The sequence below is a fragment of the Canis lupus genome, chromosome 12 (assembly GCF_048164855.1).
Source record: "Canis lupus baileyi chromosome 12, mCanLup2.hap1, whole genome shotgun sequence".
Taxonomy (NCBI): Eukaryota; Metazoa; Chordata; class Mammalia; order Carnivora; family Canidae; genus Canis; species Canis lupus.
The window spans coordinates 35,411,959-35,436,484 of record NC_132849.1 but is presented as its reverse complement, the minus strand read 5'-3'; the positions used below and the strand labels follow the sequence as shown (position 1 = coordinate 35,436,484).

The following is a 24,526-nucleotide window of genomic DNA, read 5'->3' as shown; positions in this document are numbered from 1 at the left end:
TATTATGAACCCCATTTCCCCAAGTAGCTGGCCGTATCGGACAATAAGATGGAGTAATGAGGACTCAGGTGTAGCCCCAAGTAGGAGACAATACTTAGCAAGCTGAGTGTACTACCCTTCATGGGCAGTGTATGTGCTAAACCAAATTGCTGTTTTGTCCATCGCCAAGATACATGAACTCAGGAAACAGTAAAATTAAGAGAGGGTTGTGTCCCACATTAAACCTACTTAGTTTGGGGCGCCTGGGTGGCTTAATTGGCAGCTAGGTGTCTGCCTTTGGCTCACTCGGGTCATGATCTCAGTGTCCTGGGGTTAGCCAACATTGGTCTCCCTGCTCAGTGGGGAGTCTGCTTCTCCCTCTCCCTTTGCTCCTTGTGCATGTGCATGGGTGTGCATGCTCTCTCTCTCAAATAAATATATAGAAATCTTTTTTTAATTAAATATTTTTTTTATTCATGAGAGACACACAGAGAGAGGCACAGACTTAGACAGAAGGAGAAGCAGGCTCCTTACAGGGAGCCTGATGCGGGACTCGATCCCCGGACCCGGGATCACGCCCTGAGCCAAAGGCAGATGCTGAACTGCTAAGCCATCCAGGTGTCCCTAAAATCTTTTAAAAAATAAAATAATAAACCTAATTATGCACTTGCAAAATAGTGCTTCCTGTTCCTATGACATTGGGCTGTTTCCACTAGGGGACACACAATTCCTCAAATAGGAATTTGAAACTACATCTGGATATTGCAGATTCATGACAACATCAGGCCAGCAAGGAAATACAGGGGTTACCAAACTGGCTGGGCTGATTGATACTATGGTCTCATGACCTGTTTCAGAATAAAGGACCACAGAAGGTATACATTTTTCTTCCTTGCTTTGTTTTTGTAGGTATTAGTGAACTACTTTTGATTGCTTCCTTCTGTCCCTTTATAGGAGATTTGCTGGTGGTGGTTAATTTAATTTTTCATGACAGTTTTTAGGTTAGAGTGTCTTTTTTTGGGGATCCCTGGGTGGCTCAGCGGTTTAGCGCCTGCCTTTGGCCCAGGGCGCGATCCTGGAGTCCCAGGATCGAGTCCCACGTTAGGCTCCCGGCATGGAGCCTGCTTCTCCCTCCTCCTGTGTCTCTGCCTCTCTCTCTCTCTCTCTATGTCTATCATAAATAAATAAATAAATCTTTTAAAAAAATAGAGTGTCTTTTTTTTTTAAGATTTTATTTATTTATTCATGAAAGACACAGAGAGGTAGAGGCATAGGCAGAGGGAGAATCAGGCTCTCTGTGGGGAGCCCAAAGCAGGACTTGATCCCAGGACCACGGGATCATGACCTGAGTCACCCAGATGCCCCTAGGTTAGAGTGTATTAAGGTGGAATTTGTAACTAAAAGAGAAGAGGAAGAAAGATCACATAGCAATGGGTGTAGAGATTAGGGGATAGGATAAACATGTTTTTCCTTTGAAGGAGGGGATGGCAGCATTAGGTGGGAACATAGTTCTGTTGTTTGCTTGAAAGATTATTAGCCAAAGCAGTGGACTGCACTAGATAATATTTTTATTTAGCTTCCGTTCTCACTCCCTTCTATGTCTTCCTAATCCCTGGATTATAATGTATGGAAGGTTAAAATCACATTTTCCAGATGTCTGTGGAGTTAAAATTCTGGACATAATTTGGGTTCTGCCAATGACTGATGAACAATGGCACAAGGTTTGAAAGACAGAAGGGAGGAAAAGGTTGTCCTGTGAAAGAACGAGCTGATAAGCAAGCTCCTGTGCTCAGTGGTGCATACAGGAGCTGGACTCAAGTTCCCTTGTCAATTCTCCAAGGGCATAGGGCATATGTGGTGGCAGCAGTGGTGGAAGCAGTGGCAGTGACAGAATCCTAAACTCTGGATAGCAGATATAGTGGAAGTCTCCTGGTTTCCATCCTGCCAGCCCTTCCAACATACATGCATGCATTCATTTTCTACTAAATCCTTATGCTTAACATACAGTGGTTTCTGTCTCCCAATACTGCACAAGGAGAAACCTCTCTTGAAATGGAGCCTACATGAGAGAGTACTGCTGAGAAGCGAAGATTAAGAATCGGGTCCTTGTTTGAGCTCTGGATCAAGCCGCATCTGAACCAGACACAGCCTAGACCAGTCCGTTAAAAGAATCCTCCCCTCCTCTTCTTTCTCCTGCTAACCAATTTGTGTTTCATATTATGTTTATTACATCAAAAGCATCATAATTGATCTAATATTCTAAAAACAACCTCTTGTCAAAAAAAGGAATCCCCTTTATTCAATATATATTTATTGAGTGCCTACTATGTGTAGCCCTGTACCGGAAATGTGATGTTGAGCAAAAACTACTGTGTCCTTAAGTGCTTAAATAGAAATGAATTGGTTTTTTTTTTTTAAGATTTATTTATTTATTTTGGAGAGGGAGAGAGAGAAAGAGAGAGAGAGAAAGAGAGAGAGAGAGAGATGGGTTGGGAGAATGGCAAAGGAAGGAGAGAGAGAATCTCAAGCAGACTTCCTGCTGATTGTGGAGCCTGTTGTCACAGCTTGATCTCACGACCCGTGAGATCATGGCCCAAACCAAAACCAAGAGTTAGCCACTTAACTGATTATACCACCCAGGCTCCCCATCAACTAAAAGTATTTTTAAGAATTTTTATCCAAATTTTCTTGGTGTTCTGAGGGAAGAGTTTTCAGTATATGTAATCCACCATACTACCAGAAATAGTAACCCTTCAGTCTTTCTCAATGAAATTTTATGTAACTTTTCTATGAACCATTCTATTCTTTTTTTAAAAAAAGATTTTATTTATTTATTCATGATAGTCACACAGAGAGAGACAGAGAGGCAGAGACACAGGCAGAGGGAGAAGCAGGCTCCATGCACCGGGAGCCCGACGTGGGATTCGATCCCGGGTCTCCAGGATCGCGCCCTGGGCCAAAGGCAGGCGCCAAACCGCTGCGCCACCCAGGGATCCCGAACCATTCTATTCTTAACTGTAACCAGCTATGGTATGAAGATTAAGGATTAAGAGGTTTTTCCCAAAACATGCTCTAGCTTCTCTTGTAAATTCTACATGACCACCTGGGGCTCCGTGGTAGAAAAGCCTTTATGCCACAATAACACAGTATCTAATATTTATCTTTGAACTAAAGGCCCCTTAAGAGAGGGGCCTCCAGGGGCATCTGGGTGGCTCAGTCAGTTAAGCGTCTGCCTTTGGCTCAGGTCATGATCCCAGGGTCCTGGGATCAAGCCCCATGTCCCATGCCAGGCTCCCTGCTCAGTGTGGAGCCTGTTTCTCCCTCTCCCTCTGCCAGCTGCTCCCCCTGCTTGTGTTCATTCTCTGTCTCTCTCTGTCAAATAAATAAATAAAATCTTAAAAATAAAAAGAATGGGGCCTCCTTAGGGTCTAATGCAGGAACATGCAGAGAGTAGATGAGCAATGCATTTTCCTTGAACTATGAGGACAGGATTTATTCATTTACTTCAGTGCCGAGTTGGAATTACATTTCCCCTAACAGTAGGTTTGAGATAGCTACCACAAGTACTTCGATCTGTAGTGAGAGATAGAGGAATCATTCTGGGAAGACAAAAAAATATACATCATTGGGAGGGCTGTCTTACACTCAAACACCAATTAGGCATATTTCTAATAGTATCTGCCTATGCTTTTATGTGAACCCAAAGCATGAAAGAAATGAAAAGCCCAGTATGCCACATTAGCAAGAGTGTCCCCTTTGGACAGCTAAATGGCCTTTCCTCAACAAGCGAACAAACAAGTCTGAGCTCAAAAACTTCAAATGTTGTCATTATTATTAAATTCACATTATTTACATATAAATGTTACTGAATTATCATTATTATTTGATCAACTTACTTTGTTATTTATATTTAATTATTATTCAGAAAAATGAAATATCCATGCCTACTGAATGACCAGAATCAAGCTTGGCAATAAGATTCATACTTCAGCTTTGCTCCTAGGGAAGTGCCTGTTAAGCACTCTTTGAATTTTGCATCCATTTCCTGGTTCTGAGTCTCACTGAACAAATTTTTCCAATCGCCAACTTCACCTGCAACACACACAAAAAACAGACCCAGACGTCTGTTAGAGTATTTCTTCCTGATTTTTTTTAAGCTACTATATTTTACTTTTATTTTTATTATTATTTTTTTTACTTTTATTTTTATTTGGGTATGGTTGACATACAATGTTACATTAGTTTCAGGTGTATTACATAGTAGTTCAATAACTCTAAGTTATGCTGCGCTCACCACAAGTGTAGCTACCATCTACCACAATACACACCATTACAATACCATTGACTGTATTCCCTATGCTGTACCTTTTATTTTTTAATTTTTTAAAGAGATTTTATTTATTTATTCATGGGAGACACACACAGAGAGAGGGACAGAGACATAGGCAGAGGGAGGAGCAGGCTCCATGCAGGGAGCCCGATGTGAGACTCGATACTCCATCCTGGGACCCCAGGATCACACCCTGGGCTGAAGGCAGGCGCTAAACCGCTGAGCCACCCAGGCGTCCCAACGCTGTGCCTTTTAATCCTATGACTTATTCACTTCATAACCGAAGACTAGTACCTCTCACTCGTCTTCACCCATTTTGCCCATACCCCTACTCCTATGTCTCTATATTTTACCATTTTTCAGGGCAACATTTCACTTTGAAATGTGAAAATGGACACATGAAGAAAATTAGTCTTAAGAATGAAAGTAATTCTCTTGTAAAACTAACAGCATCCACTGGGACTTCCCCATCGGTGGCATGGTATGCTCTCTTTACATTACTTAGGGGACTGTAGGCTTCAGTAATCTCCTATCCCCCACCCCCAACTCTGGGGACCTAAAAGTCCTTTTTTTTTAGTCATTTTTTTTCCTCTGTGAAAGTATTTCTTAAATACTTTAGTCTTTGAGAAGTCATCATTTTACAGCAGATTTTTTTTTTTTAAGATTTTATTTATTTGGGAGAGAATGAGAGAAAGAGCACAAGCAGGGAAGGGGCAGAGGGAGAGGGAGAAGCAGACTCCCCACTGAGCAGGGAGCCTGACTGAGGCTTGATTCTCCAGGCCCTGGGGATCATGACCTGAGCTGGATCATGACCTTAACCGACTGAGCCACCCAGGCGCCTCTTATGGCAGGTTTATATCAAGACCTCAGATACTGAAAATTTGTCAGGAAGTTACCATTTTGCCTGAGATTAGGATATGTTTTTCTATTGCTTTTAAAAGTACGGGAAGTTACTTCTTTCTTTAGAGTCTTTTGGTGATTTGGGTTGAAGTTGCAAAGTTCCTTGTAGGATAGCCATTTGTAATGTATGTTTATAAGGAGTGTTTAAAGACAGGAAGAAATGCTTAGATATATGAAGAGGGTAACATAAAACACAACTGTTTACGAATGTCATCCACTACATAAAACATCACAGAGTAGGGTGGAAAGAAATATGCCAAAAAGTTAAACATGCCTCTGGTGGGAGAAATGTGGGTAATTTCTAATGCTTTTGCACCTTTTCTCATGCTTTCTGAATTTTCTACAGGGAATATGTAAAATTTTTAAATTTTACTTAATTTTATAATTTTTCTGTTCTGAATAGTGCTCGATTAACAATGTACAAAAAAAGCTCTTTTTTTCCCCCCTCCTTCAAGGTTCATTAAACAAGGCATTAAAATCAGGGATAAAGTCAGGAATCAAACCAAAGCCAGATTTACATTCAATGTTCCATTCACAGTGGGGATTTTTAAACGGGTCTTCATTAGATAAAGTATAGTAGAGTCAGGTAAACCTAATATCAAATCCTGACTCCATCAATTATTAGCTGTGACAATGGACAAATTAATATCCCTAAGCTTTGGTGCCCATGTTCATAAAATTAAGGAATTTATATATTTATATATACATATATATATATATATTTTTTTTTTTTTTGCTATGTACACCTAGCAAAAGGTCTAACATACAATAGATGCCTGATAAATAGTAGTTGTTGTTATGTGTGCTGCCTCTAAACCACGTTATACTTCCATTGTATATGCAATTTAAAAGCCTGGTAATTTCTAAGCTATATTATGATAAATTTCCATTAGAAATTAGAATGCTGAAGCAAGCAGCACAGCTAATCAGTGTCTAGATCTGCACTGACCAGTACGGTAGCCACTAGCTATATGGGCAACTGAGCTTTTGAAATGTGACATAAGCTGAATTTTAAATGTTATTTAATTTTAACCAGCTTAAATTTAAATTTAAAAACAGATACTCAATTCAGGTATTGGAAACTTTTAAATAAGTTTGATGTAAGTTGGGTGTATGAATCTTTTTCAACCTAAGTTTTAAAAATCTAAAATTAGGGGCAGCCCCGGCGGCACAGCGGTTTGGCACTGCCTGCAGCCCAAGGTATGATCCTGGAGACCTGGAATCAAGTCCCATGTCGGGGTCCCTGCATGGAGCCTGCTTCTCCCTCTGCCTGTGTCTCTGCCTCTCTCTCTCTCTCTCTCTGTCTCTCATGAATAAACAAACAAACAAATAAATAAATAAATAAATAAAATCTTAAAAAAATAAAAATAAAAAATAAAAGTCTAAAAATATGTCAAATGACTGAGATAGCTATCCAATACTCATTATCTCCTCCTTCTTATTAACAAAACCCTGATTTTAATTTGGTAATAATGTGCTCACCTAAAAAAAAAAATCAGTTTGCAGCCAACAGGCAGTGAGAGGTGGCCTATAAAGTGTACCAAATCGCTGATGAGGCTTCTTGCAGAGTTCTTTAAAAGGACCTACTCAGCTAATACACGTGATTCTATCTATTGCCATTCCCTTCTTATTTTAATAAAACAGTCCTTTAATTTTAATGTAATGGCAGAGTTCTGGCTGCTGTCTTGGCATCACAAAGTGACAGGCAGGAAGGTAGAAGGGACTTAGTACCCTAAGAGATTTGGGGTATTGTGGAGCTGCCAGTCTAGTTCTGAACTGTATTCAAACTTCTTGTTGAAGGAGAGAAAAATATAATCCTGTCTTAACTTAAAGTCAAGTTATTTGGGTTGCCTATTCCATGCAAATGGGTGGGTGTCCCAGAAACCAGTGTGACTTTACCTTTGCGGAATAAAAAGGGGCCAACAGCACCATGTGTTTCCTGGGACTTTGCTTGCATTGCTTGGAAGGTACTCTGGGCTGTGATGGTTTGAATCTGCTCCCCAGTTAAAGAGAATCCAAGGAAGTCGGCAATTTGTTGTATTCCCGCAGCCAGGTTCTGAAAACAAAATTTTCAAGGATAAACTTCTTTTTTATGGGAATCAGGCCATAGCAAAGACAGGCTTCTTAGCCAGAATGGATTTATTCAGCCTAATTCTCTAACTCATCTATTTCTCTCTTTTTTTAGACTTCCTTTGATACTTCTGTATCAATATTCAATATATTCCTACATGATATTCTGTATTGATTTTACTTTGTAGTTTCAATGTACGACTCTTACTGAACTCTTCAGGATACAAATAATGATAGTAAGCATTAAGTAGTAGGTAAGAATCTCATCAAAGATGATACTCATTTTATTAAAAAGTACCAGTCTAGGGATCCCTGGGTGGCGCAGTGGTTTAGCGCCTGCCTTTGGCCCAGGGCGCGATCCTGGAGACCCGGGATCGAATCCCACGTCGGGCTCCCGGTGCATGGAGCCTGCTTCTCCCTCTGCCTGTGTCTCTGCCCCTCTCTCTCTCTCTGTGACTATCATAAATAAATAAAAAAAATTTTTTTAAATAAAAAAATAAGTACCAGTCTAGATGAGCTGAGGAAATTAATATAATTGTATGTGCTCATTCCAGTTCTCTTTATTTCTGAATCCTATGTTTAATTCCATCAAGAAAGTCTAATTTTTAGGGGTGCCTAGGTGGCACGCCCTGCCTTTGGCTCAGGGCGTGATCCCGAGGTCCTGAGATTGAGTCCTGCATCAGGCTCCCCAGATGGAGCCTGCTTCTCCCTCTGCCTATGTCTCTGTGTCTCTCATGAATAAATAAATAAATTTTTAAAGTATAATTTTTAGAATCATAGAAACTAGAAGGAGTCTTGAAATTTATTTTGTCTAAATACTCTTGTAAATCATGAACCCCCTCAGTGATATCCCTGACTAATGAAGGTTCAAAAATCTCCTAGAATAGTTTCTTAAGCTGTGTTCTACAAAATACTGATTTACTTCAAGGTGGTTATGGATGTTTCATGAAAAAAAAAGAAAAGAAAAAGTTGAGGTCAAGTAAATCTGGAATCCTTTCAGTTAATAAAGATAACCTTTTTTGTTTGTTTGTTTGTTTGTTTGTTTGTTTGTTTGTTTTTCCTACAGGAACTCTCAATCTTTAGTAGGTCATCTTGCAATGTGAATGTCCCAAAGGAGTAGCAGTCCCCAAATCAGTTTGAACAGGCAAACTCTAAGCAAGAATTATTAACATCTGGGCCACAATGACATTCCATGAAACACACATTTTAGAGACATTATATTCTAGACTAGAAGGAGAACACACTAAATTGGTATGTTCTTTCATGTTACATAAATGCACTCTAATAAACAGAAGCTATGGCTTCAATTATCCTTTCCTTTGATAAGAATGTCAGGGGAGAGTGATGTTAAGAACTCCCTTCCCACTAGAAAGCATCTGACGCACTCCCTTCTTTTTAACATACTTTCTTCACTGGTGTTCCAGGACTCTGGCTTCCCCCCTGTCTCAATAGCCACTCTGTCTCCTTTGCTAATTCCTCCTGTTTCCCAAACTCTCTCTATGGGGGACTCAGGGCTCAGTTCTTGGTCTTCTTCTCTTCTCCATCCCTTCTTTTCTTCCACTTATAAACATGGGTATGTAATCTCATGGCTTTAAATGGCATCCATGTGCCAAATTATATACAGCCCGGAACTCTCTCTGCATCCAAGACTTTCATACCCAACTGACTACTTGACCTCTCCATTTGATTAACTGATAAACATCTTGGACTAAGCATATCCAAATCCAAACCCTTGATGACAACTCAATCCTCTCAGTTGGTCAGGCCAATAATTTTGGAGTCTTATTTGACCTCTCTTTTTCTCTCACCACTCTTTCTCCAGTTCAGTCCAACAGCAAATCCTATTAGCTCTTCTTCAGCATATATTCAGAATTCAACCACTTATCACTTCTACTGCCCCTTCTTTTCTGAGCCACCATCTTCCTTTGCGTGGATTACTGCAGTACTCTGCTCATGGGTTTCTCTACACTATCTTTGCTTCTCTCTAGGATGTTCTCATACACCAACTAGAATGAACCTATTAAGAACATATCAACCCCTATCACTCTTCTGCTCAAATCCTACAATGGCTTCACATTTTACTCTGAGTGAAAGCCAAAGAAATTTCAATGGCCTGGCACATGATCCCCATACTTCACTCTACCCTACTTCCTTGCCTCTATTCTCTCTCTCTTTTTTTAAAGATTTATTTATTTATTCATGAGAGACACAGACAGAGAGAGAGAGGCAGAGACATAGGCAGAGGGAGAAGCCCACAGGGAGCCCGATGTGGGACTCGATCCTGGATCCCGGGATCACGACCTGACCCGAAGGCAGGCGCCCAACCGCTGAGCCACCCAGGTGTCCCCCTTGCCTCTATTCTCATTGGTTAATCTCCCCTGGTTCACCTCTACTGACCTAAGCCACATTCACCTCCTTCATGTCACTTAACCATGCCAGGAACACTTCTACCTCAGGCCTTTGCTTTAGTTAATTCCATATGCCTAGAAAGCTCTTATTCCAGCTACCTACTTGGCTCACTCCCTCTCTTTAGACCTTTGCTCAGATCACATCCTTTCCATGAGGTTTCTGACAACTACCCTATTTTATACTAGGATCTGCCCAGCATCCCAATTCCCCACCCCTGGCATTTCCAGTTTTCCTTAATCAGCTATGCCATTTCTTTCTTCTCACATATTTTAAACATTAAAAAAATTATCATATTTATTATTTATCTTTCTCTCTCCATGCCTTCTTCAGCTAGAAGGTAAGCTTCTCCAGGGCAGTGCACTTTGGTCTGTTCATTAATGTATCACAAGGGCTTAGAACAATGCTGTGCGCTCACTCACTCACTAAATGTTCATGAATAAACAATTTAAAAAATAATATCACATGGAAAAATAAATTCAAGTCCAAATGCATGTTCAATTAAATCTCAACTGAAACCTACCTATTATTTTTACCATTCTTAAATTGAACTATCTATCATAGCAGGAAAATAAAGCAGCCACTCTTAGTAATAAGTTGCTATGCATTGTTTTATTTATGTTAAATAAATGGTGTAAGCCCCTATGCACTGTTTCTTTCCCCTAGCACTGTCCCATCTATTTGAAATATTCTTTTTTTTTTAATTGAATACAATACTCACACAACCAGACATTAAAAGAAAATATTCTGTTATATTTTACAAGAAATCTTGCTATAGAATGTCAGTAATCATAATCTCACCTTTTTCAGGTCTTCATATAATATGAACTTAATATTTTCATCATCAAGATGTTTGTTCCAATTAATGGCAAAATCAAAGTAGCTTCCCCAAGAAACTAAAAACACAGGGGAAAAAATTCTTAAGGAATTTTAAATAACTGAGGTTAAAGAGATAGATGGTTAATTTATGCTCCAAAATATAAATTGTACATACGTGTATATGCTCAGGTAAAATTTTTTAAAAGATTTATTTATTTATTTTGAGAGAATATACATGAGCGAGGGGATAGGGAGGGGCAGGGACAGAGACAGAGGGAGAAAGAGAAGCAGATTGCCCACAGGGTGCAGAACTTGCTACAGGGCTTCACTTGGGCCCAGTGGGGAACTCAACTGGGGGCTGATTCTCACAGCCCTGAGATCATGACCTGAGCCTAAATTAAGAGTTAGATGCTTAACCAACCGTACCACATAGGCATCCCTCTTTTTGGTTTTCTTTTTTTTTTTTTAATTTTTATTTATTTATGATAGTCACAGAGAGAGAGAGAGAGAGAGGCAGAGACACAGGCAGAGGGATAAGCAGGCTCCATGCACCGGGGGGCCCAACGTGGGATTCGATCCCAGGTCTCCAGGATCGCGCCCTGGGCCAAAGGCAGGCGCCAAACCGCTGCGCCACCCAGGGATCCCTCTTTTTGGTTTTCTTAATGTAACTATAGGAACCTTTATATTGGGGCACTTGGGTGGTGCAGTTTGGCTGCAGGTTTAGGTTCAGCTCATGATCTCAGGGTCCTGAGATCCAGCCCCTGCATGGGCTCCATGCTCAGCGGGGATTCTGCTTGAGATTCTCTCTCCCCTCTGCCTCCCGCCCCTGGCTCACATGTGTGCACTTGCACTCTCTCTCTCTAATAAATAAATCTTAAAAAAAAAGAAAGCAAAAAGAAACAGGTGAAATTAATTTTTATATTTTGTTTAACCAAATATATCCCAAAATACTATCATTCTCAAAAGTATTCAACATAAAAAGTTATTAAGAAAACATCATAGCCAGTGGGCATTTTACACTTATAGATAATCTCAATTTAAATGCTAAGCTTTTTATAAAAAATAATTGATGTATTTTTAGACTTTAGGTTGAAAAAGTAGATTCATAAACCCAACGTGTACCAAACTTATTTAAAAGTTTCCAATACCTGAATTGCGTACCTATTTTAAAATTTAAATTTAAACTGGTTAAAATTAAATAACATTTAAAATTTAGCTTCTCAATAGCACACATCACATTTCAAGTGCTCAGTTGCCCGTATAGCTAGTGGCTACCATACTGGTCAGTGCAGATCTAGATACTGATTAGCTGTGCTGCTTGCTTGCTTGAGCAACTCCCTAAACCATTTTGTATTTGGTTTCCTCATCTGTAAAATGGGGTCGTTAGAAGGTTTAAGTGAATTGACACATATCAAATGTTTAAAATAGTGCCCAATTAATACTACCCACTCACCAAATTTTAGTCATTATTACTGTATCATTAATAATAGCAATATTCATATAATAATTTCATCATGAAGCCCTTGCTTTTAGCCAGGCTTTTTCTACTCATTTTACTTGTTGAAGCAAACACTGTAAGTTTTGTACCCAATATCCAATACAGTCCTGTTTTTATTGCTAACCAAACTCTGATTACTTGGGTCTAATCCAATTGTGAGGATGTTGGGTCTTATTTTTCAGCCTTCCTTAGAGCTGTGGTTGGTCACAGGACATGGTTCTGGCCAGCAAGACACAAGCAGGAGTCTGCTAGAAGGTTTCTAGTAAACCTATTGCTACCTTGATGAGCAGAGGCTTCTTCATGAACTGAAGGGGATCCTTGGAGAGACAGTAGCCAACCTTAGAGTATGTTGCAAAAGGCACGAGGGAGAGGCCAAGAAAATGTCAGAGGTGTTGGCCCAACATCACTGGGCAGCTGAACCAGCTGCCTCCCTTCAGACTTCTTGCTTAGTGAAAAAAATAAAACCCAATCTGTTTAGGCCACTGTGGTCAGTTTTTCTGTTCTTCCAAATGCACTATTAATTGATACCTTTTATCTTTCAGTGTTTAAAGCAATCCCATATGATAGGTACAATTTTTATACCTGTTTTGTTGATGGGGAAATAGAAACCCAGAGAAGCTAAGAAACCACGTCAAGGTCACACAGTTAGTGAGTTATGGTTATTGTCGAATATGACAATGTCTGACACCAGAGCTAGTGCTGCCAAACAAAACGCTATACTGTTCTACTTCCTGTAGGTCAGATATTCTTATCTTTACTTTAGAAGTAAAGAAACCAAAGTTCATAGCAATCAAATGTCTTGCTCAAAATCACCTAGGCATGAGTATTTGAATCTGGGTTTAAGTTCTAGCTCTGCTTACTGGGTATTATATAAGACTGATGAATCACTGACCTCTACTTCTGAAACTAATAAAACACTGTTAATTAAATGGATTTACATAAAAATTAATTAATTAGTTTAAAAAGTTCTAGCTCTGCTACTTAATGGCTGCATGACCTTCTTATGTCTCTATTTCAATCTTTATAAAATGGGGGCAATAATAATATTATCCTTGTAGGGTTCTTATGAGAAATGAAATTTTAAAATGTATGCCAGGAATAGCATATAGTGCCTGGCATGTAGTAATTGTTCAGTAAGTGGTAACTATCTTATTCTCTCTAATATTAATTATTAATATATAATAATAAGCAATGAAGCCCAATCCAGACCCCTAATTCCAAACCGTGTATGTTTCCCAATACATTGAGCTTCCTCCATAAGTTGAATATAACAAATTTGCAAAGCATAAACTTTATTCAAGTTAAGCCCAGCACATTTTATCATTGTCAATCAAATAATTAGGCTGAAAGGGTAGATAGAGCAACAAAGATTCCCTATGATAGATTGTTCCAGAGATGACACCTTTCTCATTGTTAAATATTCTCTTAAATTATCAATGGGGTGCAGTTTCAGACTTGCCTTACTTTTTTTCCTCTCCTACACCCCAATCCCCATACTTCATCTTTGCTTAGGGGCCAATACTGACTGTACCCAGTGTCCGTGCATGTGGTCGCTGTGCTAGTCACTTCTTTAAAGGTGGTCTTCTTAGAGTGACCTGTCAACAACTTCCCTTCCAGGGTTATCTGTCATTAATTTCTGCCTTCTACTACACTGTAAAACTCAAGAGGGGCAGCAGTTAAAGAAGGCATCTTTAATCTCTGGCCATTATACCCAGGGAAATAGAGTCACATGTACCTACAAGCAGTGGGACCACTGGCAAGTGATTTAACTTTTTTGATTGTGCAATCGTATGCAAGGGGCTACTACTGCCTTATTCATAGTCTGTTATGGTCTTAAAGAAAATTATGCATTTAGTATGTGAAGCATTAGTAGGCACTTATAAAATTGCAGTTATCAATAACTGGAGGTAACACATCAAGATTGTCTAATAAAGCTTATTTTCTTTCTGGCAAACAAATATCCTAGATGCGGTTGCTCCATGTCATGGTTTTCTCTTTTTTTTGATTCTTGTCAGTGTATGATATAAAGACATAGGTTAAATGAACTAGAGATGTTTTTCTATGTGATCCTTTGCCCTAGTCTGTTCTTTTTTAAAAAGATTTATAAATTTTATTTTATTATTATTATAAGTTTTTGTTTTTATTTTTAGTAATCTCTATCCTTAACATGGGACTCAAACTCACAACCCTGAGATCGAGTCCCACATCACACTCCCCACAGGGAAGACTGCTTCTCCCTCTGCCTTTGCTCTGCCTCTCTCTCTCTCTTTTATTTATATAAATAAAATCTTAAAAAATAAAATAAATAAAAGCGACTTTTTGGTTCCTGGATCCTCCTTAATCTTCTTTCTTTACTGTAGAGCACATTTGATTTTTGTACTTAATGTGGTCTGTGGTCATCTGTTTAAGTAACAATTCTTTTACCAACAGCTGTACCTTGTCCTTTCATGAACTGTCTGAAGAATTCATCCCAAGAGCCATAGCTTGGAATATCAGGGACATCATTGTGGAAATGGAAAAAAGATACTGCTGTATCTTTAGGGTTTCGAAATATCACCAATATCTAGGGAGAGAAAGTTAAGTCAATTTATTTAGGTCTATGTTTTGAATTTTGGAAAAGTGAAGGGGTGAGCAATATCACTGTGTACTCTTGTATACAACGTAATTTTGTTAACATACAGAGAAAGAATGATGGTAAGAATTGAGAAAGAAAGGGTGGCGAATGGGGAAGTCTGACGAGAGGGGAAAAAGCAGAAGAAAAAGACTAATGTAGCAGAGAAGTTTTGCTAATGAACTTGGTAAAACGGCATACATAGAAGATATCAACAAGGGAAAAAGAGCAAGCTCATTAGAATAGTCATAAGGGCACGATCTGGAAAGTTAAACTGCAAATAACAATTGCAAAATAATAGTAAGGAAAGTGAAAATAATATTCAGATTTGGTAGAAGAAGATCAAACAGTGATAAGAGTAGAAAATCCACCAATAGTTATGTACAGATGATATGAAGTTTGCCAGTCTATGTGAAATTCAGAAATAAAATTGTTTCAGACCTCAGGTAAATAATGCCCACCAGAAAGAACAACAACAACAAAAACAACTTCCATTTATTTTCCTAGATTGTACTCTTTTGTTAGACACTCTAAATATCTTAGTGGGATTCTGAAATCTATTCACTATAAAACAGATTTTGAAATATGTTCAATTTTAGTTTTAGATCCTAGCTGAAAATGCATTTGCTTTGAATGCAACTATAGCAAATATAGTTTCTGAACAACAGAAGAAATGCTAAATCTCATACTTCATTTACTAAAATTCCATAAGATGCAAACTTTATCACCTAGCTCTGAAAGGCGATATCTAGACATTGAAAAGTTCAAACTGAAATATGAGTAAGAAGGGATACTTACCTTGGCTTTATTCTTGAAGATGGACCCAGGTAATTTGTCATAATGGAGGTGAGTTGCCAAAATCCTTGGCGATGGGAACTGTTTCATTCTCTTAAAAACATACATAAGAAAGTGAAAGTGTGTGTGTGTGTCTTATGGTCACTTTTACATGTAGTATCTGAATGGTAGTTTCAAGCATTGCTATTGTTCCTTCTCCATTTCCTCATCCAGTCTTATTTATTTTTTTAGAGAGAGAGTGTGTGTGAGCAGGGGTGATGGGGAGAGGCAGAGGGAGAAAGAATCTTCAGCAGGCTCCACCCCCAGCAGGGAGCCTAATGCCTCGCTGAATCCCAGGACTCTGAGATCATCACCTGAGCCAAAACCAAGAGGATGGCTTAACCAACTGAGCCACCAAGGCACCACTCCTCCTCCAAGTTTTTATTTATTTTTATTTTCTTTGTGGGGACGAAGAATGGAGAAAATCATAAATAAATCATCCTTTTGGACTTTCTGGCAGGATCTGGCTTACCTTTTTTTTTTTTTTTTTGGTCATTCTTTGAAAAGTTTACCTTTTCTCACAATCACACCAAATTCTTTGTGTTCAAGACAGCTCATAATCTGCAATCTACTCTTTGACTTAACTTGGCTCTCTTCTGTAATCAAGGTCTTTAACAGAAATACTCAAGTTTTTCCATAGTACCTCTGAACCTATTTTTAATATCTAGATTTTTCTTTTTCTAACAAAAACATTCCAGGGGTACTTGGATGGCTCAGTCGATTGAGCTTCTGCCTTTGGCTCAGGTCACGATTCCGGGGGCCTGAGATCAAGCCCTGCATCAGGCTCCCTGCTTGGTGAGGAGCCTGCTTCTCCCTCTTCCCGTCCCCCCACTCCTGCTCTCTCTTGCTGTATCTCATTCTCTTTCAAATAAATAAATAATTTAAAAAAATATTTTATTTATTTATTCATGAGAGACACAGAGAGAGAGGAGGCAGAGACACAGGCAGAGGGAGAAGCAGGCTCCATGCAGGGAGCCCGATGTGGGACTCAATCCCTGGTCTCCAGGATCACACTCTGGGCTGAAGGTGGCACTAAACCACTGAGCTACCCAGGCCACCCATGAATAAAATCTTAAATTTTTTTTTCTATTCAATCAAATATCCCAACAGAACCTGAAAGTGCATAGTCACTTAAATATCCGAGAAATATTTTACAAGAAATTCTTGTCAGTATAAGGAAGGACTCAGTCATTGATTCTTTGTGTATCTACTGCTGAGAATTTAAAAAATGAAGTTATCTGTTTAATCTGCCAGGGGTAAGGGTTTCATCTTAAAATCAGACATTTAGTACGTTATATGGGCTGAAGCTTCAAGTTTCATTTCTATGCTTGAAGAGGTCACTCACTCCTTGGTCACATTATTTCCAGTGATAAAATGATATTTAGACACTTAGAGCCTATTGCTCTCTAAAAGTTTCGTGGAGATCCCAGCTCAAGCAAGGGCAAAATGTAAAACGGCATTTTAAAAATTAAAAACAAACGATTTAAAGTCAGTGATATGGGCCCAAGTGGTGATGAATAGTCACAATTCTTGATTTACATCAAATTGCCCTAATTTTTAGTTTTGAATGTCACTTTTACATTCATTCACAGAAATCCTCTCAGGTAAGTATTATAACCCCCATTTTAGAGATTAACAACAGGCTTTGAGGTTTTAAGTGCTTTGTACAAAATCACACAGATGGTGATTTTCAGATTAAGTTATAGAATGCTGTTTCCACTACACTGCATGGTCAAAAATCACAAAAAGATATATGAGAAATGGTAAAGTTCCTAAATGGATTAGAAAAATATCCAGGGAGAAAATGAGAACTGTAACAAAACTGATATGCACATAATGAAATGGCAATGAAAATGTGATATGGCCAAACTATAAGCAATGTAAAGTCTGGATATAGATATATCTTAAGAAAATATATGCATTTTATTTTATTTTTTAAAGTAATCTCTATGCCCAGTTGGGGCTCTAACCCACAACTCTGCTATCGAGTTGTATGCATTACCAATTAAAACACCCAGGCAACCCAGGAAAAAGATACGTATTTTAGGAAAATTTTCTGTGAAGTGAATAACTTAAGTGAAGCTCATCTTCTTACTGATTTCCATTTTATAATAGGGGTGCCTGGGATGCCTGGGTGGCTCAACAGTTTGACACCTGCCTTTGGCCCTGGGCGTGATCCTGGAGTCCTGGGATCAAGTCCCACATCGGGCTCCCTGCATGGAACCTGCTTCTCCCTCTGCCTGTGTCTCTGCCTCTCTCTCTCTGTGTGCCTCCCTCTCTCATGAATAAATAAATAAAATCTTTAAATATATATAATAGGAGTGCCTGGCTGGCTCTGTCAGTGGAGCATGTGACTCTTGAACTCAGGGTTGTGAGTTGGAGTCCCTCCTTGGGTGTAGAGATTACTTTATTCTTTTGGGAGCTTGGGGTCTTTTTGGGAGGGAGGGGAGGAGCAGAGAGAGAGAGAGGAGGCTCCATACCCAGAGCAGAACCCTATGTGGGGCTTGATGTGGGGCTCAATCTTACAACCTTGAGACCACGACCTGTGCCAAAATCAAGAGTCTGAAGTTTAACCAGCTGAGCCACCCAGATGCAAATGTAGAGATTACTTAAAAAAAATAAAATATTTGGGGCGCCTGGTGGCTCAGTCAGTTAAGCATCTGACTCTTGGTTTTGGCTCAGGTCATGATCTCAGAGTTGTGGGATCTAGCCCCGTTTTGGGCTCTTCGTTCAGTGGGGAGTCTGCTGTGTGTTTTCTCTCTTTCTCTACTCCTCCCTGCCCCACACACTCTCTCTCTAAAATAAATAAATAAATATTTTAAAAGATATATTTAGAATAAAGGCTCATTGCATAGAAAAGTGTCTTTGTCCTAGGTCTGATGTAATTAAAATTAAAATGGGGGGGAAAAGTCTTTAAAAATACCTAAAATAAAGGTGCCTGAGTGGCTGAGCACCCGAATCTTGGTTTTGGCTCAAATCATGATCTCATGGGTTGTGGGATCCAGTCCCATGTCGAACTCTGAACTCAGCAAGGAGTCTGCTTAAAGATTCTCTCCCTCAAAAAAAAAAAAAAAAAAAAAAACCTTCAGGTATAGAGTTTACTTTTTTAAAAACTTGGAAAGCTGGGGAAACGTTAGCATAAATTATAGAGGTGATGCCAAACACCCTTTTTAGAAAAAAAGTTATGCAATGGCCTGGATAGGAAAAAACAGGAGGGCTTTTCATTGGCCCATCCTTTCTTGCCTAGGAAAAAGCTTCTTAAACTCCTGTCCACACATCCTGAGCCAGTCCTGATGGCCAACATCTGGGTCCTGATGTGGCTGCTAGCACCTTGGATGCCTCCTGAGGTTGCAGGCAACCCCCAAGTCTGTCTGCGCATCTTATATGCACGTGATTTTCTGTGACCCCATTCCATGGAGATGGGCTTCCTTCCACCTAAGATCCAATTTTCAGTTTCTGTCATCATGCCAAGTATCTCCAACATTTTCCAGAAACCACTTCCTAAGTCTCAATCATATGACTTAATTCTTAATCACTGAGTTCTTCTGTCTTCTTGTCGAGAATCTTGGTGGTAAACACTTCTCAAAGTTTTGCGGAAACTGTGGTTCCCCTTCCCAAATGCATTCCTGGTGTATCTAGGTGGGGCCAGGGAAGATCCTCCTCTCACCTGTCCTGTCCAAGCACTGAAGTCCTGAAGCAGATCCTTCCTTCCATCCTTTTCTTGCTTTTCTTGCCAGGGAACAAAACGTCCTGTCTCATACCTAAGCCCCACTTAGTTACACTGATAAAATGAGTAATAACATGTGGTAAGGTGAATTAGAATAGGTAGGATGACTGGTTAGAATCTTTACAAATGGGAGGCCTGGGTGGCTCAGCAGCGGAGCATCTGCCTTCAGCTCAGGCTGTGACCCCGGGGTCCTGGGATCGAGTCCCACATCAGGCTCCCCCACAGGGAACCTGCTTCTCCCTCTGCCTGTATCTCTGTCTCTCTCTGTGTGTCTCTCATGAATAAACAGATAAAATTTAAAGAGAGAGAGAGAGAGAGAGAGAGAGAGAGAGAACCTTTACAAACACCAGTGCCTTACCCTCTTAGCCACTGCTTCATCCTTTCCCATGTCCACCCTCCCCAGCCCCATACCCACTTACACACAATAGCGTCATCATGGAGGCAGGGGCATCAAAAGTAATGTCTTACAAAGAAAATTCTGGGGACTTCTGACATAAACTAAGGGAAGGATGATCCAGGTCTTAGAGGAACCCTCCTCTTGGCATCCCACCCAAGTCTCTGGACTTCAAGACAAAGCCTTTTTTTTTTTTTTTTTTAAGATTTTGGTTTTTGTATTTATTTAAGCTTTTTTTTTAAGGTTTTATTCATTTATTTATTTGAGAGAGAGAGAGAGATTGAGAGTGTGAGTGGGGGTGAGGGAGTATCAGTGCAGGGAGAGAGAAGAGCAGACTGTGCTGAGGGCTGAGCCAGACTGGGGTCACACCTCTGTGATCATGACCTGAGCCAAAAACCAAAAGTTGGCAAGAGTTCGCCCTTTAGCTGAGTGAACCACTCAGGTTCCCCTAAGATTTTTATTTTTTAAGTAGTCTCTACACCCAAATGAGGCTCAAACTTAAAACTCTGACCTCAAGAGTCACATGCTCTGCCGAATGAGCCAGGCAGGCGCCCCAGGTTTTAATTTTTTTTCTTTAGCTTTCTTGGCTTACTTTCCCTCCTATTTTTCTTTCATATATTGTGCAGAGGTTCAGAAGCTCAAATTGGAACACTTGAATTCAAATCTTGGTGCTGCCATTTATTAGCTCCTTGACTTTGAGTATGTTTTGAATGGTTTTATCTTTTGTAAAATGGTGATGAGGTTATTTTGCCATGAAATGAGATAATCTTTGAAAAGTGCTGGGATTTTATGGCAAGCACAAAATAAGTAGCCATGATTATTAGTAGTGTACTTTCTCAAAACTTTAAAAATCCCTCAAATGGAAGATATCTTTCTATGATTAATTATAAGTTTAAAGGCTGTTTTTTTTTTTAAATGATTCTATTTATTTATTCATGAGATACACAGAGAGAGAGGCAGAGACATAGGCAGAGGGAGAAGCAGGCTCCCTGTGGGGGAGCTCCATGTGGGACTCGATCCCAGGACCCCAGGATCATGACCTGAGTCGAAGGCAGATGCTCAACCACTGAGCCACTCAGATGCCCCTAAAGGCTGTTTTGTACTAACCTGGTATTTTTCTGGGTCCCCACATTCAAGAATTGGGAATTCTGGATATTCATACTTCTTTTTAGATTCAGCAAATATCAATTCACTAATGATGTGGAGAATCCAATTCGAACCTATAAGAAAAATCAGAGAATCAAAGCTCATTAAGGAATCTTGATATAGCAAAGGCATGTTACTTTTGCATATAAGTCATAAAAGTTAAAACCTACAGCCATCCTGTGGTGTATACAATTGGTTCTTCCGCATTTGAAATAAACGGGGCTGTGGAAAGAGTTTTGTGGAAAGCAGTACTTACGTTAGTACAAAATCTAGGTTACCTTATTTTTCAGGTTTTTCCTTTAATAAGTGGCAATACTTCTTGAATCTATAATGTGTTCCTTACAGAACAATGTTACATTATAGAAGTGATTGTTTACTATATATCATGTATTATTTTACCATACATTAATGTCTTCTGTAGAAATCTATATAATTTTGATTTTACAAAACTCAGCATCAATTAATAGAAAATTATCAAATGAGGATGGCTTTAATAAACAGAGATGCAATGACAGTTACAAAAAATCAAAAGTAGATTGTGAGATTGTGTAAAATAGGAGCATTTAGATTCTTAATGTCTTATCTTCCACTGATGAATGACCATTGTAAAACTGGCTTGTGAAACTAAATGATTGATGATCTTCGATCCTGAAAAGTAATAATGTGGAAAAGATCACATACATTATATACATGGCCATGCTTCTGTCTTTAGTTAAGAACCAAGATGAAAATATTTACTGCTCTCAGTGCTTGATACCAAATGGACTTTCCCGCATTCATCCTTCTGGTTGCTGGCCCCACCATGCTTCTCTTTCTGCATCCATCATTCATCAGACCTCCTCCCTTAGACCCTGAGGTTTCTAAATCTAGCAGTTCTGATTTCCCAGTGTTCTTACCCATCTTGGCCATCCTCCTCACTGATTTCTGGCTAGCTTCCTGCAGAGATGAACTGTCCTCTCCCCACTTTGCCTTGCCCCCTGACCAACCTACTCACTATGAAGAAGTGCCCTTGTAGAAAATGATTTGTCATTTACCACACTTTGGATAAGATGCAAGCACTATGTCATCACTTCTGGCTTCAAAGGTGTCCAAGGCCTTGAAAGTTTCTGAGGTGCACATGGTGATTGGGTATGGAATCCCCTGATAAGTGAAAAACAAGTGAGAAAGTGCAGTTTCTTTTGATTTTTCCAAAGCTTCATCAATATAGTCAATAAATTTGGACTTATTGGCCATGCTGGCTGCCCGCTGATGAACGGGTTCTGTGGTTGTCCAGAGGCAGCGATGGCTTTTAACGGAGTTTTTCAGGAGGTGGAATAAAGGGCTCCTCCCATTCACATGAGAAAGAAATCATTTAATTCTCATCCCTCCTCCCCCCACCTGCCTTTTTGCATGCCCACCTCTGACAAAAGGCAAACCACAGGTGCAAAACAGCCTGAGGATCAGGGAATATTACCCCAAGGTTGATTATATTACCATTAGAGACAATCCTCCCAAGGAAAGTAAGAATAGAATCTCTTACTAGAGGGTTGCAGATATTTTCTATCTAACAAATAGTTATTTAACCGAATCAGACATACAATTTTCCATCACAAAGTTGAGGAGATTTTGCATGTCTACAGAACATGTCTTACTGAGGCAGTTGGGTAGATGCCAGAGAGCAACTTTTAATCTCCATTTTGCAGAGCGGAAAGAACTGACCAGAGAGGGTTCCTAGTTAGGTAGGTTTTGGGGTTTCGTTATGTTTGTAAGAATGTATTTTTTAAATGTCTGTAAAAAGGTAAAATTGGAATATCTGTCTTACTATTTTTATATTTGCATACAGCTCTTCCCCCTTGAAGATGTTATTACTTACATAACAATGGGATGCTATTCACTGTAGGTGGGAAGGGTGTGTATTTCAGAATCTCCCTCCCAAAAAAGAAAAAACAGTAAGACTGGACTCCCTGCCAAGCTGCTTAGTGCGATTGTCCCTTACATTATAGCCTTTGTTTTCCTGGGAAAGGTAGAATTTAAGGCATTAATTCAAATGCTGCTGTTGTCTTTTGCTTGCTTCTTAGTGAGTAAAATGTTAAAAAAGACAATATGCCTGGATCTTGTTTTGATACTAATGCCTGTAATTATAGGAGGATTGGCAGGGGTGAGGGGGTGTTGTTTGGAATTGGTAATGCTTGAGCTCTGATTCTTCCTTAGTCTCCCTAGGCTCAGGGCAAGCTTCTCAATCTTATGGTTCTGGCTACTTGACTCTTATTTCTTTTTACGATTTTATTTTTTAAAGTATTCTTACACCCAGTGTGGGGCTCGAACTCACAACCCTGATATCACGAGTCCTGCACCCCACCAACTGAACCATTCAGGTGCCCCCCGCTTGACTCTTTTTTTAAAAAATATTTTTTATTTATTTATTCATGAGGGACACAGAGAGAGAACCCCCACTTGACTCTTAATTGTCTACATGCACGGCAGAGGGAAACTGCATGAACGATCGCATGATAACCTACATTATATATTTGCACTGGTGTGCTTTTGAATGCAGATGGGCCTCATGTTCTGTGCAATCTCAGCTTCCAATTAGTTTCTGGATCCATCCAGGCCTGAGATAAGTGGTGGGGGACCTCTTAGACGACACTACCCTGACTTGGCTCATGTTCCTGGTGGCAGCACAGGCATTTGTTTAAAGCTGCTTTCCTTGAGATGAAAGACATTGTTCCCTTTTAATTTTTTTCTTATCATTTTTTTCCAGGCTATGGACTTATACCAGAGAGAGAGAGAGAGAGAGAGAGAGTTCTGGAAAGAGAGGGGCGTGATGCCTGGGTGGCTCAGTCGGTTAAGCATCTGCCTTCAGCTCAGGTCATGATCCCAGGGTCCTGGAATAGAGCTCCACATCGGGCTCCCTGCTCAGGGGGCAGACTGCTTCTCTCTCTCCTTTTGCTGCTCCCCCTGCTTGTCCTTGCTTTCCTTTTCTCAAGTAAATAAAATCTTTTAAAAAGAGAGAGAAAGAGATTGAGAGAGAAAGAGGGAGTGTGAGAAAAAAAAAAACAAAAAACAAAAAACAAGTGACCAAAAATGTCTAGGGTGATTGAACTCTAGTCTGAATAGTAAAGCAGGGAGGCAAGGATCAAGAAGCATATGGCTCTTGGAAACAAACTGAGGGTTGTTGGAGGGCAGATGAGTGGGGAATGGGGTAACTGGGTGTGGGCATTAAGGAGTGTGCTTGATGGAATGAGCACTGGGTGTTATATGCAACTAAAAAAAAAAAAAAAAAAAACAAGGAGTGGCTGCAGTAGCAGCATATGGCTCTTGTGTGCCAGTTGGCCCAAGGCTGTTTATTAGGGGCAGGTAAATTGGCCCCTGCTATGCCATCCTCCTCTTTATGTAGTGGAGTACCCCTTCAGGATTAAGTTGTGATTTTCCCCCCTCTTCTTTAGCAAGAGAAGTGCTGTTTCATAGTGTGGTACAGGATTGAAATTTACCTTGGAATCCCACGTGTAGGGAAAGGGCGTAATTTCCTAGTATTTATTTATTTGTTTATTTATTTATTTATTTTTTATTGGTGTTCAATTTGCCAACATACAGAATAACACCCAGTGCTCATCCCATCAGGTGCCCCCCTCAGTGCCCGTCACCCAGTCACCCCCACCCCCCGCCCACCTCTCTTTCTACCACCCCTTGTTCGTTTCCCAGAGTTAGGAGTCTCTCATGTTCTGTCTCCCTTTCTGATATTTTCCTTTTTTTTTTTTTTCCTTTTTCCTTTCCCCTTTATTCCCTTTCACTATTTTTTATATTCATTTCCTGGTATTTTAGAAGTTTATTAA

At 39.7% G+C, this 24,526-nt stretch overlaps 1 protein-coding gene and 1 long non-coding RNA gene across 15 annotated transcripts in view; one reads left to right on the top strand and one right to left on the bottom strand.

The window, feature by feature from the left end:
- Positions 1 to 23,660, top strand: part of LOC140601516 (uncharacterized) — a 51,885-nt gene extending 28,225 nt beyond the window's left edge. For 2 of the 14 annotated variants that reach the window (XR_012004531.1, XR_012004527.1), the window contains exon 6: positions 23,455 to 23,660. This is a non-coding gene — a long non-coding RNA (uncharacterized lncRNA). The other 12 variants (XR_012004523.1, XR_012004521.1, XR_012004532.1 and 9 more) reach the window with 10 other exon arrangements.
- On the bottom strand, positions 3,872 to 21,947 carry SULT6B1 (sulfotransferase family 6B member 1). Its single transcript, XM_072770536.1, has 7 exons — positions 21,749 to 21,947; positions 20,676 to 20,788; positions 15,412 to 15,501; positions 14,439 to 14,565; positions 10,487 to 10,581; positions 7,109 to 7,265; positions 3,872 to 4,071 (listed from the first exon to the last, which is right to left on the bottom strand). The coding sequence occupies exons 1-7, from the start codon at positions 21,945 to 21,947 to the stop codon at positions 3,941 to 3,943; spliced, it is 912 nt and encodes a 303-aa protein (XP_072626637.1). The 3' UTR covers positions 3,872 to 3,940.
- Positions 23,661 to 24,526: the final 866 nt, after the last annotated feature.